The 18,857-nt window shown below is 35.9% G+C and overlaps 1 protein-coding gene across 3 annotated transcripts in view; it reads left to right on the top strand.

Moving 5' to 3' along the window:
- Positions 1-13,358, top strand: part of Ctr1A (Copper transporter 1A) — a 60,270-nt gene extending 46,912 nt beyond the window's left edge. For 2 of the 3 annotated variants that reach the window (XM_089642883.1, XM_089642884.1), the window contains exons 4-7: positions 4,924-5,036; positions 5,738-5,851; positions 6,548-6,577; positions 10,561-13,358. In XM_089642883.1, the coding sequence (XP_089499009.1) occupies positions 4,924-5,036; positions 5,738-5,851; positions 6,548-6,577; positions 10,561-10,762 (459 nt within the window). In that variant the 3' untranslated portion in view covers positions 10,763-13,358. The remainder of the gene's footprint in view (positions 1-4,923; positions 5,037-5,737; positions 5,852-6,547; positions 6,578-10,560) is intronic. The other variant, XM_089642885.1, reaches the window with a different exon arrangement.
- Positions 13,359-18,857: the final 5,499 nt, after the last annotated feature.

Genomic DNA, 18,857 nt, shown 5'->3' on the forward strand with positions numbered 1-18,857 from the left:
GTCTAATTTTTGACCAAATCTTAAATAATGGTCTGGACTCACCAGAACTTACCAATTTAATAAATCTTCATATTCCGTTTAGATCAACCTGACAATCTGATTTATTTTATCTACCCTCGTGTAGAACAAACATTCGAAAATATTCCCCAATTCCTCGTATATGTGCACAATATAATACAAAATTTTACAGCATTGACATTTTTGGTAATAACCTAAAGAAATATCGATATGAAGTAATGCGTACGATCGATTATTAATATGAGAGTGTGGAATGTATCGGGAGCATCTCCTATCCTCTTCCTATTTTCCTCTTCCTCTCCCCTTCCTTTAACACCAAATTAATTTTAAGATATTAACACTTCAATTCCAATGAACTTTAACATAAGAAACTTCTGTGGCTTGACTTCAGTTAACTTGTATATTTATATCTTTCATTGTATTTTATATAAAAGCTGTTTGTTTCTTACAAAATAAATAAAATAAAATGAAATATTGTCAAATGTCACCACCTCTGTTTATCAAAAATTCTAGCGTGCTCAATTTTATCGACCAATCTGTGTGACTGCTAAGTTTAAATTTGACTCAATCAAATAATGTAATTTTCACCAAGGTGTCTGTGTTTTAATTTTACTCAGAAATCGAGGGCTTAAAGACAGACAACGTTATCCACAATAAACAGACAAATAATTCTAGGTTTTAGACGTAGAAGACATAGGTTCCGATAATTAACTTTAAGGATCTGTATTAAGAGTTCAAAAAGACGAAGAAGGTGGTTTGAAGGGATATATGTAAATGCGAACGTTATAGGGAGCACACAAATAGAACGATAATAATTAAGCGAAAATTATGAAAACACTTAATAAAACACGACTTGTTTACAATACAGCAAAAATCTCTCAAGAAATTCCTAAGTGGCCTTTAAAGATGTACTGTCAATAATTTCATATCTATAACATATTAAATAACAGAACAAAATGTGTTTTAAATAATTTTTGGATCATACTTATTTCATATAATTACCGTTTCGGCTTTACAAATGTATAGATATTATTAAGGGAACTTAAAACGTGTTCAAGAGAAAAATATTATAAATCGGTAGAAATTGGCAATACTGGGGCTTAAGCCAATTCGCAATACTGGGGCTTAAGCCAATTCGCAATACTGGGGCTTAAGCCAATTCGCAATACTGGGGCTTAAGCCAATTCGCAATACTGGGGCTTAAGCCAATTCGCAATAGTGGGGCTTAAGCCGTCGAATTGTAAAGTCGTGAAGTGTCTGTAATCTCCGTGATTGTAACTGGCCAATTCAGGACAGTGGCAAATTCAACACACTCTTAACCCATTGGCCTCTGAATTGTTTAGCTAAAAAATTGTCCTTCACATCCGAATTAATTTTGTACCAAAGTTTTAAATCTGCAGTGGTGTATTAAATCTTACATAAATTTTAAACTAAACATGCAAACGAAACAATTTTTTTTAATTTACTTGTGCATTGAATTAAGGTATGTAAAAAATATATGTAGTTTTTAAATTAATAATAACAATATGAATAAACGAGGATATAAAAATATATTTTTCACATAATAAATTGGTTTTATAAAAATATTTATAAAACCAATTTTTTTTTCATTTTTTTATAATTGGATTAAGAAAAGTTTTACACTAATCATACTTATTACCATAATATATATTTTTTCAATTTGGGCTGATGTTAGCCGCCCACCACGCATTTTACGAACAAGTTTGTCAATATCTGAACCACACGCCATTTTGAAAAAATTCAATGACACTGAAATATAACAAAATTTCAATCGTAAATATCAGGAAAAAACTGTACCAACGGAGTCCTGCCAATTACTACGAAATGAATGCTTAATTATATACAGAGCGATTAGCATTAAAAATTTTAAACACAGATGTCAATAATGTATCCCTTTTTCGTTTTTAAGCCGACAGATATCAGACCCGCCGGGACGGCGTCGTTTGATTTTAAGACACATCGCCGTACACTCCGGGACGGCGTTGTTTGAGGCCAATGGGTTAAAAAGTGATAAAAAATCCTCTATTTCATTTGTAAAATAATTAAAATGTGAAAAAGTCTTTAATTTTGGGATATGTTTCAAAACAACCAATCTATTTGAAAATTATTGTTATACGGGAATATTTCTAAATAAATCATGAATCTGACCGATCTAGTAACTTGACGACAAAGCCTCAAAAGACCCCAGTGTAATTTTGACTTACCTTAGAGTTAGCCAAGTTTTGATTGGTGAAGTTATTCTACAATAACCATTGTTCTATTGTTATTGCTAAAAACATTAAACACAGATGGCAGGAGTGTCATTATTTAATATTTTCATTGCTGAAACAATATTGTTGGACAGACCTGCGTTGAACGTAATCTATTTTGTTGAATATGATAAATTCTAAACAAAGAATGTTGCTGTTCTTTAGAGGTGTTCAAAATGATTATAATGATTATATTCATACTAATCGAACAAAAACCGCTTATAAAAAGGATAGAATTCAAAGAATATGTGTGTACACATGAAATAGCTACATTAACGGCCGCTAAAGAATGTCCACTAGACGTAGTTCTGTGAAACCATGCGCACTGTCTTAATAACTTATCATCACTATTAATTCATCTAAATTTGATGCCTTTAAAAGACAAATAAATTATCTCTAAATATTTTTGCTATTTGTTTTTGGGGTGTTATGCCGAGTTGCACTAACTCCTTCTTTAGCCAACTTTTCGGACAACGTTACAGTGTCCATCATCAGGGCAGATGTGTAATTGATAGTAGTTTTGGAGATACATGTATTTGAGAATGCACAGAGAGTACCCGCGATTCATGCATCACGAAGATTTGCTTGCCGAAACGCGCTACCAAAGTCTCCACTCGAGGAGGGGTGGGGCCCTTGCAGTAACGGCGTACAAAATTCTTAATAATTTAATAGATAGCCCATACTTTCTGGAATGCTATAAGTTGTTCGTACCGAACAACTACAGCCAGGGACGGCACCATGATCTGCTATGTATCCCACGTGGCAGAACGGACGTACTGGCTCGGCATAGCATGACACGAGGTATGGCGCTGTTAAACAACGCCTCCAAGACTATCGATATTTTTAATAGTAGCCTTGAAGAATTCAAGAGGCATGTCAATGCCAAAAACCACTATTTATAACTTTTTATTTCTATTATTTTTTCTTTCATTGTTTCGTATTATCTATATGTAGTTAATGTTACATGTGTATTGTAAATGGACACACAGTCTGTAATACACAAAAAAATTAAATAGTAAGTACGTCTGTGCGATACCGTGATGCCGGCTCCACTACTGTCCACTATTTCAAATGATCCAAAAGCAATAATAATTCAGTACGCACACGCCGGCGCAATTTTTTGTTTGTAGGCGAAAATTACATCTAAAAGTTGAAATTTCAAAAAAAGTTATTTATCTATTTTACTTCTACCATCATGTAGAATCACCTCCCGAAGTTACTGCACTTTCACCCTGTATATAAACCTTCTGGAAGAAATTCTCTAAATGCTTCCAGAAGGTTTATATATATATAAGTTTATTTACATATAATACATCAATACATGCATATTATAATTATGGAGAGTAGAGAAAAGTCAATGTTTTGTAATCAAGTCTTAATAAAAATATTTTCGGGAGTTTACATTGCTGACGCTGGCTAAACCTTCTGAGACATCAAAATAATGTACTTGGGAACTGTATACCTTAAAAAAGAAAAGTTCGCGATGGTACATATATGTCTATCTCCTAAGGATAACTCCCAGCAAGGCCGGGTACACGTCAGCTACTCTTCATAATAAATTTGTATAATTTTCCTTTATTCATAAAAAAATTAGTTTCGGTATTGCAATCGTTTAAGCATAGTGTAGCAGTTCACTTTCGCCCCGCTACTTTTATGGAATTCTTTACACAACTCTATCTGAAGACCGCTTTCCTCTATGGGACTCGCGGCCTATGGTTGATCGCAGAGATGGAGGAACTTTACGGGAGAACCAGTACCAAACGGGCAGCCTTGGAGCGAAGACGGGTCAACGGGAAGGATTCGAGCAACTCCTCCAGACGACAAACTTTACGGGAGATTTTGATGGCTGATTAGCTAGCTGTAGTAATCGCTGGTCATCATGTTAACCTTTATAAATTTTACAGTTCTTTTCTCTTTTACCAAGAGCTGTATGGTGCCCATCTGTGAAACTCTGTGTCTCATGTTTCTATTTGTTTTAAAATAAATGTTGTTAACTTCATCTTTCTTTTATTCAATATCAAAGCAATCCTTACTGATAGCAATCCAATTATGTTACAATGGTGACCAACGTGTCTTATTAATTTTAGCTATTTTTAATTGCGTTACAATGGCGACCTACGTGGTTTGATTTAACATAATTGAAATACAAACGTTACAATAGATGTAATGTGGAAATGTTGCGTTTATTCTACCAGTATTTAAATGTGAAGTGCTTTAAACCACTAATTCTTTCATAACCTGTTTATGTATTTGTTTATATAAGCAGGATTACATAGTTAGGCGGCCCATTTATCTATCCGTTCTGGCATCCAAAATAGGCTGTCAATTGTCTACAATTGTACTACAGCGTATCCTAAGATACTTTGGATGCGTTGCTCGCCAAACTGCCAACTTAAACCCAAAGAAAGTCATGGTCACTGGCAAAGTGCTTGGCAGGAGAAACCGAGGAAGTTCACTGATTTGGAGTGACCAAGTATCGCATATGTTTGTTCTCCAGGCAGTGCAGGACCGCGAGGAGTACAAGAGCCTTGCCCACCAGGGAAATTGGTGGGGTGTAACAATTCTCAGCAATTAGGAAATAACTAAAGAAGAATTATTTTTAAACTGTGTTTGTAAAGTGCATTTGAATTTGCAGTTCCACGGGGGTTACAGCGAGACGGTGCTGTTTGAGTGGTGGAACTTCAACTCGGCCGGTGGCCTTTTTGGCTCCATCGTGGCCATCTTCGTCATGGCCGTGCTCTATGAAGGGTGAGCCTTCTTTTATATAACGCTTGTTTTATCGTAATTGTTAAGCTTCCTCCTTCTTTAGCCAACTTTTCAGACAATGTAACAGTGTCAATTGTAAAGAACACCAGGGTATATTGTGGTAAGGTGTGTGCTTATGTTGAACAAACTTCACTCCTGATAAATCAGCTAACCACTTGGGGTGACCTATTACAGAGGTGTTGATTATCCAATGAATGGTTTCCGGGATGGCCGCAACTATACATGCCTCCCAAATTGGTAATAAGATCTGGTCACTAAACACGGTTCTGGTCATTTCAAGCAAAGTTTTGATTCTGAAGGTATTTCACCGGGTTGATACTCTTAGGATGGGTTGTTTCACAGAATTTTAACAATTCATCAAATTTAAACGTTCTTTTTCGAGTTCTGTGAGAGTCTTATTCAAGTTCTGTTATTATATCATTATAGGCTATTTGATTGACAGAACTGAAATAATAACAGAACTTGAAAAAATCTTTCAAAGAACTTCAAAATTAACTTTGAAATGTGAAGAATTGTTCAAATATTCCAAAACAACCTGTCCTTAGTACCTTACACTCACGTATTATGAGTTTAGTTATGATACTTGAATTGAAATTATTCAGTGAATATTGAATAAAATACATAATTATAATGGATTTTCTCATTATGAAGTTGTGTAACAACAATGCGTGTTATATTTGCAGACTTAAATACTACAGGGAGCACCTGTTTTGGCGTACTTACAACAACCTTCAGTACCGCTCCGTACAGCCACCTGAGGAGAAGGCCACGCCTGCAGACCAGGCGCGTGTCGTACAGTGAGTACCACAACCTCTCTGTATGTTCTAATGCCAATGGTAGCTAGCGGACACACTCTGACATACATAAATCTCAGAACAAGAGTGGTTCAAGATAGGGACCCTTTGGTATTCCGTTCTCCACTCAAGAATAACAAATAAGTTACTGTCGGAGGGAATACGGAAGTGTATCAAACCTCTACATATACACTAGCGCCAATGGCAGCGAGCAGGCACACTTTGGTACACAATACGGAAAACTCTGAACAAGAGTGGTTTAAGACGCGAGCCCTATGGCGTTCCATTCTCTGATCTAAAACTACAAAAAGGGTATTTTATCAGAGTCTCTTTCCAACTTTGTTCTTGTTTGGAAAATAACAGCTAGAAACAAGTAGGAATCAGCTGGTCTACAGGAACCCTTCATGCATCATGTTCAATAGGTCTTCATCAGCCTTGCATTATTTATAGATTTCATCATTTTTAATTTGATTAATCATATATAGATATCATTTTTACTGCATTCATTCTACTTTGGTCCTTCCATGCGCCTCACTCCCATAATATCATCTGTGTTATCATAACTACATTTTATATCCGAGGGGGTACCCAAAAGAAACCGAATTGAATGATTTGCCAGGTTTGCAAAAATATGCCTTATTGATTGTTAAAGAAATTGCTTGAGAATGTAGCTCTAATGCCCTGTCTGTGTTTTCGCAGTATGGTGGGAGAGGTGTTCCGAAAGCAACCGTAAGTCTCTGCAATAATATAATTTCTGCATGTTTTTCTCTGAACAAGGTGTCCAAAGTGTAACTTCGAGGTGATTCTAACATGATGGTAAAAGTGAAAAAAAATAAATAACTTCCTTCGAAATTCCATTTTTTTTTCTCTTAAAAAAAGTCATACTTTCCAAAAATCTACAGTGTAAAGTCGAAGTTACCTGATAAATAAACCTTAAAGAATGGCAACATTGCACATCTATGTCAGATCTGTAGCCACGGAAACCGCACACAAACAATGAGATTTTTTGACATTTAAATAAATGGGAACTTAAATGAAAAATATTTATCATTTAAAACCAAGAGAGACTTAAACGCCCTGTGATTGGTCGACTAGTTGACAGAACTGAGACCACTCCCCCATGTGTCCGTTGGCCGTGTACATTAAGAATGAGGGTAACGTTGCGCGACGTCGCGCTGCATGTACTCGCACATGGGTCACCACTGCAGTATACAAATTATTCAAATGTATTCATGATTTAACTCTTGCAAATTGGCATTGGCTTTACTATTAACTGACAAAACAAAGGTACGTATGACGTCACCCAAAACACGCCAGTTTGGCGGGCTTTAAAAATTAAAAAATTTAACAATTATTTTAAATGTGAAAGTGACATTTGTATTAAAAAATATGTATACTTGTATATAATACCTACTGATATTTATGTTAGAAGGTGATAATTTATTGAAAAAAAATTGTTGACTAGAATTCGATATTGCACAATTTGACTCTGAATTAATGAACTGAATTTTTACCTTACAATGTAAGAATCTCGAACAAATAATTAATATTTTATACTACTTTTACTGTCACGTAGAATCGCCTCCTGTGATTGCATTTTACCCCCGGACATTATTTTATTTGTATGCACTGCACTTTTATTACTTTTTTTTTCCTGTAGAACCCTTCTGTAGAAATCCCACCACTGACTGGCCAATGAATTATTACATTTAGTTGTATGCACTGCACTTTTATTACTGTTGTTTTCCTGTAGATAAATTTTATTTGATTAATTTGTGTTATTTCACAATTAATTAATTAAAATAATATATAGTATATTTGTAGCACGTTCCAGAGTGGAAGATACTACCAGTATCGCCCTGGTGTAAGACCACCATTCAGAATTGAAACGTTGCTCCAAATGGCTTTAGCCGTGTTTAGTGACTAGATCTGAATAGCCAGGTACTTCCCCACCTTCCTCTTTCCCTTCCCCACTTACCTTCAGCCTCACAACATCCCCCAATTGGGGATGCCATAGTCTCACTGGCTCCAGATGGGAGCAGTTGGGACTCTTGTAAGGTATTCACTATAAAAAAAAAAAAAAAACCCCGCTGTAGAAATCCCACCATTGACTGGCCAATGAATTATTATATTTAGTTGTATGCACTGCACTTTTATTACTGTTGTTTTCCTGTAGAACCCCGCTGTAGAAATCCCACCACTGACTGGCCAATGAATTATTACATTTATTTGTATGCACTGCACTTTTATTACTGTTGTTTTCCTGTAGAACCCCTCTGTAGAAATCCCACCACTGACTGGCCAATGAATTATTACATTTAGTTGTATGCACTGCACTTTTATTACTGTTGTTTTCCTGTAGAACCCTTCTGTAGAAATCCCACCATTGACTGGCCAATGAATTATTACATTTAGTTGTATGCACTGCACTTTTATTACTGTTGTTTTCCTGTAGAACCCCGCTGTAGAAATCCCACCACTGACTGGCCAATGAATTATTACATTTTTGAAGAAATAATATTAGCAATCTTGGAATTTAAGCCTCGCTTTTTTAAATACATCTATTTCAATTTCGATTTTGTTTTCTTGATTGAATGAATAAATTAATAAAATGGAACCTACTAAGTGGAAACTAACCCACTTTCCGACATTCGATCGAGCTGAAACTCGGCAGAAAAACTCGTTGTCGATGACAATGCATTCTATTAATTGAGGCGGATTTAAAAAAGTTTTTAAGTAATTTATGTGACCTTAAAACGGGGAACCCCAGTAAGGTCACATTCTTTTCAACAAATTTAAAAAAATAAAAAAAAATTCTTTATTATGGTCAATTATTTTCTGAACAAAACAAATTTTTTTAAATCGAGGTTTTATTTGGAATAATATATCTATTGGTTTCCAAAAAGGTGGTGTTTAAACCCCTTTGGCATATATATAAATGGATAAAGATGGCATTAAATACTTTTTTGGAAAACGATGGCACTTAATACTTTTTTTGGAAAAAGATAGCACATAATACTTTTTTTAGAAAAAGTTGGCGCTTATTACTTTTTTTGGAAAAAGATGGCATTTAATACTTTTTTTGTTACATAAGCTTCTTTGGCATTAACATTTGCAAACTCAGATAATGGACATAATTTTAAAAAATGCATGTTTTAATGTAAGTGTTTGGATAGCAATAAAAAACATTTTGGAATAACAATTTTTAATTAATCGTATTTATGCCAAACAAAACCTAACAACCTCATTATAAAAGAAAACAGAATGCCACAAAAACTAACTGCCTTAAACACGTTTTCGCCACTGCAACAATGATTTCAAAGCTTTTTGATGGTTTTGTCGTAATAAGCGTCGATTTTCCCAATAATATTAATAATGCCAAATGAAAACGTTACTCCAAACTGATCAAAACAATAATATTACTATTCAAATTTAATACAACCATTTTGGTTCGGGTGATTTTTCAAACACTTTTAGTGTATCTAAATTATAATTGGGTATAAACCAGATGAAAGTAGATATACTTTTTTTAAGTTTACAAGACATTTTAAAAGTCCACAGCACACAGTCCCTGGGGAGAAAGGTTAAATCCTCAGTCAAATTTAAAAAAAAAAGCTTTGAAATTGGCTACTAATTTTAAAATAGATGTATTATAGTAAAAAAACTAGTTTTTAGGGGTTGATTTTTTATGCCTTTTTGCTAACTACTTATGTGCATGCATTATGTAAATACTGTACACCACACAAGAGGCCAAACTGCTCTCAACTGTCCATAGCCATTCAGACTAAGGAATCCCCACATGGGGTATGTTAGAGGCGGAAAGCAGTGGGAAAGGGAATGTGATGAGGAGGAGGAAGGGTCAGAAATACATTTGCCTCCAATTCTCAATCCTTTACATCCTGCTCCAATCCTCTTCAACGCAATCCATCCACCGCTTTCTCAACCTGCCTACTCCAGTGGGGTCGTTTCCACTGTTGAGGCAATCAAAATACTAATACTAGCTAAATAACTGACAGGGCAAGACAGAGAGAGACCGCCACACGACTATATCTTGGCACATACTCCTTGCTTCATTCACATTCATAAATCGTCCACGCTCCTCTGTTATTCTGACTCTTGACTTACCAAATTGTCTTCCTCAGGCGTCACTGGGTTCTTCTACAATCCACTAATATATTCTCTTCTTTCATCCGCTGTACATGCCCAAGCCATCTAAGCGTCCCTTTCTTAATCTCAACTATTAAACGTGTTTCCGCTCTCTGTGTCTGATGGCTCTTTAATAAAATCTCTGGGATCAGCAAAACACCATGGACTTTTATTTGTGACTAGCTGACGTGTTCCGGCGTGCTCCAAGGCATTTCTCTACTTTCTTTTAATATATTATGCATGCATTATATATATAAACCTTCCGGAAAATATTTTATAAATGATAGTGTAAACCCTATTGAAATCCGTTGTGTATTTTAGAAGAACTAAGCGCACAAACAGACAGACGTGAATAGCGACTTTATTTAATACTATTTAGAGATAATTATAATTGGAGCTTGGACAGTCAGTTGGCCAGTGTCCTAAATTAGAAGGCGGTAGGAATAATACTGAACTGACAACCTTGAATAGCAATCTCTAAATTACCTCCAGTTCTACATTACACCTCTAACTATAATCTAAGATTTCACAAATGGATTAATAATGTGTTATTGCATCTTTTGCAGACCTTCAATGTGCAGTCGTACGCACGCGTGGCAGACGTGCCTACACGCCGTGCAGGTGAGCGTGTCGTACCTGCTCATGCTGGTGTTCATGACCTACAACACGTGGCTGTGCCTGGCGGTGGTGGCGGGAGCCGCATGCGGGAACTTCCTTTTCGGCTGGAAGAAGTCTGTCATCGTGGACGTGACGGAACACTGTCACTGACCGGGCCAGCCGCATTCCGACGTTGAGCTTGCCGCCACCCCCATGACCGAGGTGTCCAGCGTGCTTGACAACCTGTGAACGCCTCTTGGATGGCCACTTATTGAGAACCTGTGAATGCTTTGCACCTAGATTGCCAGTTACTGACATTATGTGAATACGTCACTCCTAATTAGCCAGTTACTTGAGAACACAAAACACCTAAATGCAGACAGTAACAGTAACTAACACCTGCTGTTCTTCAATGACTACAGTAACAGTAACTGACAAAATTATTATGAACAAGTTGCTCTTCAATGGCTGCAGTAACAGCTATGACAACTTGTGAAAACTTTACACCAGAATGGTCACAATTACTTATAACCTGTCTATGTATTCCGTCTAGATGATCAGTTACTGACAACATTTGAATCACCGAGGTATCAGTTATTTACAACTTGTGAACGCTTTACAACTGAATGGTCATAATTTCTGATAACTTATGAACATGCTGCACCTAAATGGCCACAGTAACAGTAACTGACAACATTACGAACAAGATACTCTTGAATGGCCGCAGTAACAGTAACTGACAACACTATGAACAAGATACTCTTGAATGGCGCCACAGTAACAGTAACTGACAACACTATGAACAAGATACTCTTAAATGGCCACAGTAATGGTAACTAACAAGATACTATTGAATGGTCACAGTAACAATAACTGACAACGTGTGAACGCATTGGACCTGACTGACCACAATAACAGTAACTGGCAAGTTTTGCACCTCTACGGTCGCAGTAACTGACTATGTGTGAGTGCGTTACGTTGACGTGGCACGGTGTGAACACAATGTGACAGTGTCCAGTGCACTTGACCAAACGCGGCGAGCATATCTGACAACATGTGAACACGATCTGATTTGTTTGTGACAACATGTGAACCCAACACATTGTATTGTGTGTTGTTTTAGCTCATTTGTGATTTCATTTGACTGTAGAATAATAAAATTGATTGCTTCGGCATAGAATAGGGTTGCTCTGCTTTGGGTGCATTTATAAGACGCAATGTTCGCTGTTATGATTTATGTATGTGTAACGTCTTATAATTAGGATGGCGGAATAATAGTCAAAAGACTATGTATTATCTCGAGTAACAGGTGATGAAGAAGAGACAGTGGACAGCCGTTATTAGCACACTCTTATAGTCCTTTCATACTAAACATCAGTTGCATGGTCGTTACAGTTGGTGGGTCAGGCCAAAGCCACGGGTTCCTAATGCATTCAACCTCACATAGAGAGAATTCACATATTGTAAGGTTATTGCAACCTAGGAATGTTTCTTTCTTTTAAAAATAACATAATATCTTCCATTTACCATTAGAGCAGCCCTTAAAGAAATTATCATTATCCTACCAATCATAATAATATATACATACATTATTATTATAATCAGTTTGTTTTTACAAGCAACTTGTTAATGTTGACACTTACTAAGACAAAACACAGTATGTAGTATACTCACGGATTTGACTAACTAAGTAGGAAGAGAGGAGGTTCGTCACGTTACTCTGTATGTATTGGTACATTCTCCTTTATTCACATTCATGAATCATCTCATACCATACTCTTCTGTTATTCTGAGTCTTGGCATGACGCCATTCACTTGGCTGTGTCCGACTTCTTCCATTTACTTCCGCCTCATGTATTCTCCTTTCTTTGCTCATCTGCTCTACATGTCTAATGGTCCCTACCTGAATATTATTCACTAATTTCAATATCATTCAGTCTACTTTCATCCTACCTCTTATATGCCTCACTGCCATGCATCAGGGTTGGTATCAACCCTCCCTTGTAGGCTGCTAGCCTCCCTAGTTCAATATCCTTTCGATTTAGCCTTACCATCTCTTCTAACCTAGTGAATTCAAACAGATCAAATATGTACAATAATAATATAAATTTGTGGTAATTTTATAGCCAAGATATTATTTTGAACAATCTACAACAAGTTCATGTCTCAAATATTATGTATTTTTATATCAATTTATTGATTGATTTATTCTATAAAAAATTTTGTGTAAATTTGATTTTTACCTTTTTTTATCAATTTTCAGCCAAAAATTTGGCCCATTTGAATTTTTTTTTGTTATATTGATTATAATTAGGACCTGCCTGGATTGTGGTTGCAAGAACAGGACGCAAAGATATTTTATGAATGCATTGTAACTTCTAATTGAAACAGCGGTAATATATTGCTTGTTATGTAAATGTAAGGAAAATGATTCATAAATGAAGACAAGATGAAATTTATACGACGTATCGATACGTATTATAAGTATCGCAATCAGAGTTGATCTAAAGTACAGCACAATTGCTTATTGGAAGTGTTACACACTTTAAATATTAAAATTCCATTAAGATACCCATGTGTTGTCATCAAAAACAATAACGGACGTGAATGTATATACACCAAACAAGACACACACACAATAAGGATGTGTTGTTTGCATCACCTCTAATTGCTATGTTATTTGTAGGTATTTAATTATTTAAGTTAATTTTTGACCTTATGTGTTTGCTCCGAATGTGGTTAGTTTAAAAAATCAAAATAAAATTATTCAAACAAAGTTTTGTCTTTTTGGTTTATTTATTTTTATTTATTTATTTAAGTTTTAATCCAGCAGGACTGGGAGGATAGTGCAATACCAGTCTGCCATATTACACGAAATGCAGTAAAACAGGGAAACAATAAAATAAAGTAAAAAATTATAAAAATGAAAATAAGATAAAACAAAGAGAAAAAAATAAAAATAAAATATATATATATATATTAGGCAGGTACCTAAACATAAAATTAAAATATAAATCAAAAATAAAATAGTCATATAAAGAGATAATACAATAAAAACAATTAAGTAGATTAAATTTAGTTACAGCGTTTTATTTTATTTATATGTTGCAAGACAGAGTTTATGTACGTACTAAAATATTATAACTACATATGAATTCTAATAAAATCTAAGGGAACAAGGCATAGGCCACAGGGCATGGTAAGGCACTTGGCTCACGAAGAAACCGAAACACAGAGCAGGTTGCCAACTGCTTGACGACCGAGCTCCTCTCACGACACTGCTCAAGTTTACGGTTTCAGTCATTCTCTTAGATTGTTTAAACATAGAATAAATAAAAACACTTTGTCTATCATTGTATGATGATGAAGACTCCATTATTTATTAATATCATTATCAACGAAGGCGGAATAGTCTAAAAGAGAAATCTTGGGATATCCAGTACAACCCACGACAATTTCAATACAATACAAATTGTACTCCAGACCGAAACAATACTATCTTCACAAGATCTTTAAATAACTATGCAGTCTGGAACTATGGACCATCTTAATTCTCTCCACAGCAAAATTAAATTCACAATGGAACTGGAAAACAAAGATAAAATCCTGCCCTTTCTAGATGTGGAGGTGATGCGGAAACACGATGGTAGCCTAGGGCATACTGTATATAGGAAACCAACTCATACGAATCGGTACTTACACGCTGATTCGCACCACCACCCAGCGCAGAAGAGAGGACTTATCCATACATTGGTGACCCGAGCGACCAGAATATGTGAAGAACATAAAATTGGAGCGGAACTTACGAAGCTGACCGATGCACTGGAGCGTAACGGCTACCCAGCAAGTCAGACAAGGCAAATCATAAGAGCCAAATCTGCACCAAACGAAGACAGAATTGAACAAGAGTCGAAAGGCTGTGCCTTCCTGCCTTATGTGCACAATGTGACAGACAAAATTGCCAGGCTATTGAGAAAGGAAAATATCAAGACTGTCTTCGGAACCACAACAAAGATACAGGACTTACTGAGGTCTGCAAAGACTAAGTTTCCTCTGGAAACAGATGGAGTGTATAAACTCAGCTGTTCCGGATGTGACAAGGTCTATGTAGGCCAGACAGAGCGGACTATCTCCAAAAGGATTTCAGAACACTTCAGAGCTTGTAAACTCGGCCACCCTGACAAATCGGCAATTGCCGAGCATTTGATTGACACCGGGCATTACTTTGGATTTGTTCCTGAAATCCTGGGGAGACCGAAAACTTATAGAGCACGGCTGATTACGGAGGCCATTGAAATTCATAAAAATCCCGTAAACATTAATAGAGACGATGGAGCTAAGCTTAATAGTTCTTGGTATCCGGTAATTGACGGATACACCAGAGCTAAACGAAGAAAACCACTTTAATTAAAAAATGATACGTTAATGTTAGCTCAGAGGGTTGGAGCTGGCAACACGGTATCACAACCCCATACATAAGCTCACATTTTAACACAACCTCAAGTTACACATCTGCCCTGATTATGGACACTGCAATGCTGTCCGAAACGTTGGCTAAAGAAGGAGTTAGCGCAACACGGCATAATACCCCAAATACAAATTGAATTGATTCAGAAAAAATACATTTCTTACAAACCGCACAATCGATTTAATAATTACATATTTGTAATAAGCATTGATTTTGTGGCTCGTCATAATTTACAATATAAACAAATTTAATGTTTTTATTGTAGATTTAATAATTATCTGATGAACTGTACTTTTCTAAATTTTTTCCATTATTTTTGGCTTTCACCCTTCAAGGGTGTTTCTTGGCCATCATTTAAAATTATTGAGAAATGAAAGGTGAATTTAAATATTAATTTTATTTAAATAGGCAAATTTCAAAATTATAATGAAAATTTGAGTCGAGTTCAGACTTAGAAGAGATGAGATGTTGAATGGAGGGGAGGCAATTTTAGATAAGGCTTGATAGAAGAGAGGATATTTGTTTAGAGAGGGACAACCAAAAAATATGTGATCTAAAGTTCCCACTTCTAGACCACAGAATGTACAATCTGGGGAGTCAACAACGTGAATTTTAAAAAGATGGGAAGGAACGGAACAATGTCCGATCCTCATTCGAATGAGTGAAGAAATTTATTTTTTGGAAAAATGAGGGAATTGCTGAAACCACGGTTTTGATGGAATAGTCCTTTGTATTGAGGCATAGCAGGCTCCCTTGGATTGACTAGCAATGTGCCAATACTCCGACCAAACATTGCGGGATCTATCTTTGATGATGGAAAAAATGTCAGATAGGGGAATGTTTTGCAAAGGGATCCGAAATATCATTACCCATGATACCAACATGTCCAGGAATCCAAATCAGAGTTACAGTTTTACCTGAGCTTTGAATGGAGGCTATCATCTCTCGAATAAGGCATACAAAGTGATCATCAGGATGAAGAAGAGGACTGGATTTAAGTTTTTGGAGGGAACTGAGAGAGTCGGAGAGAACGAGGGAATTTTCAAAATTATTTTTGATTATATATTTGAGAGATTCTATTATTGCAATGCACTCGGCTGAAAATATTGAAAATTGATTTGAAATTGAATGAAATATTCTGTCATTAGAATTATTGTGGTAAACGTTAATACCTATACCACAGTTAGGAGAGTCGGGAGATTTGGATCCATCAGTAAATAAAAGAGAAAAGTTGGGCCATTTAGATGAAATAATGTCATTGAACATATTATTGACAGTTCGGGCCGGGAGATTGGAATGACTTTTAAGGATTCCGATCCCTTCAAATATTGTTGGGGATAGGGTGACGTGACTATATTTTAATTTGTATAAGGGAAGTAGATCATTTTGGATGATGTGAAGCTCTGAGAGAGACTTAAAATTTTATTAATCCACATGAATTAGACACACCATTTGTAACGTATCTGTCACCACATATATTACCAAAAACTTACCGTATACCGGTTATTTGCTCCACCATAGCTTGCAGCAATAAGGGGAATGAAATGATGACAGCAATATTAATTGTGATAAAACAACATTAAGTATATTTGAGTTAAACTTGAATACAAGAGCAATGCTTAAATTTAGAATATCAGGGGTGGTTGGCTATTAGATAGCACAACGTAAATTGAATTCGGCCATGACATTAACTTGTATGATTATATTGACTATAAAGCTAAAAAAATAAGACATCACCACTGAGCGCCAGTCTAGAAAACTCTTCTAAACGAATTTATAATCATGGTGATATCTAAGAGATTATGTGTCTAATTCATGTGGATTAATAAAATTGTCTCACGTGCGTGTATTAAATCTCCGACATTCAAACAACCCGTCCTGCGATGTGCTTCCCTCCTGCCTCGAAAACATAAATAAACCACTCTCTAGATCGATATCTTCGGGCTTTTTGTATGGCGCCATTTTGTCACCCCCTTAACCACAGATAAAACGGTCGTTTGGTCCAGACAGGTAAATATATGGTGGACCATAAAGAAATCTCAAGGTCATTTAAAAAAAGAGCAAACATAGACAATATACCTGCACCCAGCTAACATCGTTCATTCACTAGCCCAAAAAAATTAGAATGGAATGCAGGAAAAGGAAAATAAAAATAACCCACAGCTATGCACACATCAAAATATTTTTTATTTTCAAAAAGACAATGGACAGTAATACAAAACAGGGTCAGTACAACCGATGTATTGAGCATTGATTTATCATTGAAGTAGAAGATAATACTAATATATCTAAACAAAACATGAAACAGAACAAGACACAAAAAAATAAAAAGTAACAGTCTCAACTAGGAATCGAACCGAGGATTTCTGTCTTACTGCAACAACTTAATAGGATTTAATTTGACCTTGCACAAAAATACAAGAATATAAACACAAAATAGCACTAGAAGTTATTCAAGTTCTCCTGCAAGGGTTTCATATAATTTTCACAGCTTTGTCGTCAGCAAACATCATTGAAAATACTGGTACTTACATGATGTAATTCTGGAGAGGTTTAAATGAACTTGTTTGATGTAATCGTGGCTTTGTTTAGCAATTTTAGTCTCCTAATACGTGGTATAAGATCGCGTCGGAATACGGATAGGTCTGAAAAGGAAAATTAATCAAATTATTAGCCAATGAAGTACATTCAGGAATCATGAACATTGTATCAAAGAACGAGAGGTTAGTACCTGTATTTAACAACGTGATCGAGTCCTTCTTTCAATTGGTGGAGATAGACCGGATATTTTATGATGATTGGAAGATTAAGCGTTGGCAACGCATTATTTTTTAATCCCAAAAGTACCGTATTTTTGATTTCAATCGCGAAATGGCACACACAAACAAACGTATTTCTTGCTGCTTCTTCCTAGCACTGGATTATCGAATCCATTTGAGCAACCTTTAACACAACACGGCATTAATTTATCACCTTGAAGAATTCTAGCACGCAACATTATTTTTAGATGGGTGAAAGAAAATTCAAAATATTTACGCTAAAACTTTCAACTGACTTCAATCTGCGAAATGACGTCTTGGAAATTACCGTTATTTTTTATCGGAGCATAACACATGTTTAGCTTCTCTTTCTGTTACACGAGTCGCTACGGTAGAGAGCGAGAGATCAAGATACAATTTTTGCTCTGAGCCAATGAGATCTGAGCTTTCAGCCACAACAGCTTTGTCTATAAGAATTTGGGTTGAGGATAACTCCTCCCATCAGGGTTACAAGGTTATGCGAGAGTTATACGCCCCTGCTCGAAAACCAACTCCCGGCCAGTGTTCCCGAACTCAAAAATTCAAAATCGGAAGAATTTACGCCTAAAAATCGGGAGAAATCGTGAGAAATCGGGAGATTTTCTTAGAAATCGGGAGATCACTAGAATTATTTTAACAAAATTTCTCCTTTGTCAATAATACGAATCCCTTTTATTATTCCGAAGCATAACCTTAACAACTAACGAAAAAACCCATAAGCAGCGCCGTCAATATGATTATTGTAGATGTTGCCCGTGGAATAACGCAATTTGCCCTAACGTTTAACGGGGACTTATTTTATGTCTGGCAACTCGGCGCAAATTTTTGTGAAACATCGACCTTGGACTGTCACCTGTCACTTTGCGAGACGTCAACAATCATGTAATACCTACTTACTTTTAAAAGTGAGCGACATTCATACAAGTAACGACCTTCGTCATCGGGATGTGTACAATTAAATGAAACGAAAAAAATTATATTTTAATTTAAAATATTAATC

Source organism: Hesperophylax consimilis, chromosome 19, assembly GCF_061612785.1.
Source record: "Hesperophylax consimilis isolate HC1 chromosome 19, BYU_Hcon_1.0, whole genome shotgun sequence".
In the NCBI taxonomy this organism is placed as follows: Eukaryota; Metazoa; Arthropoda; class Insecta; order Trichoptera; family Limnephilidae; genus Hesperophylax; species Hesperophylax consimilis.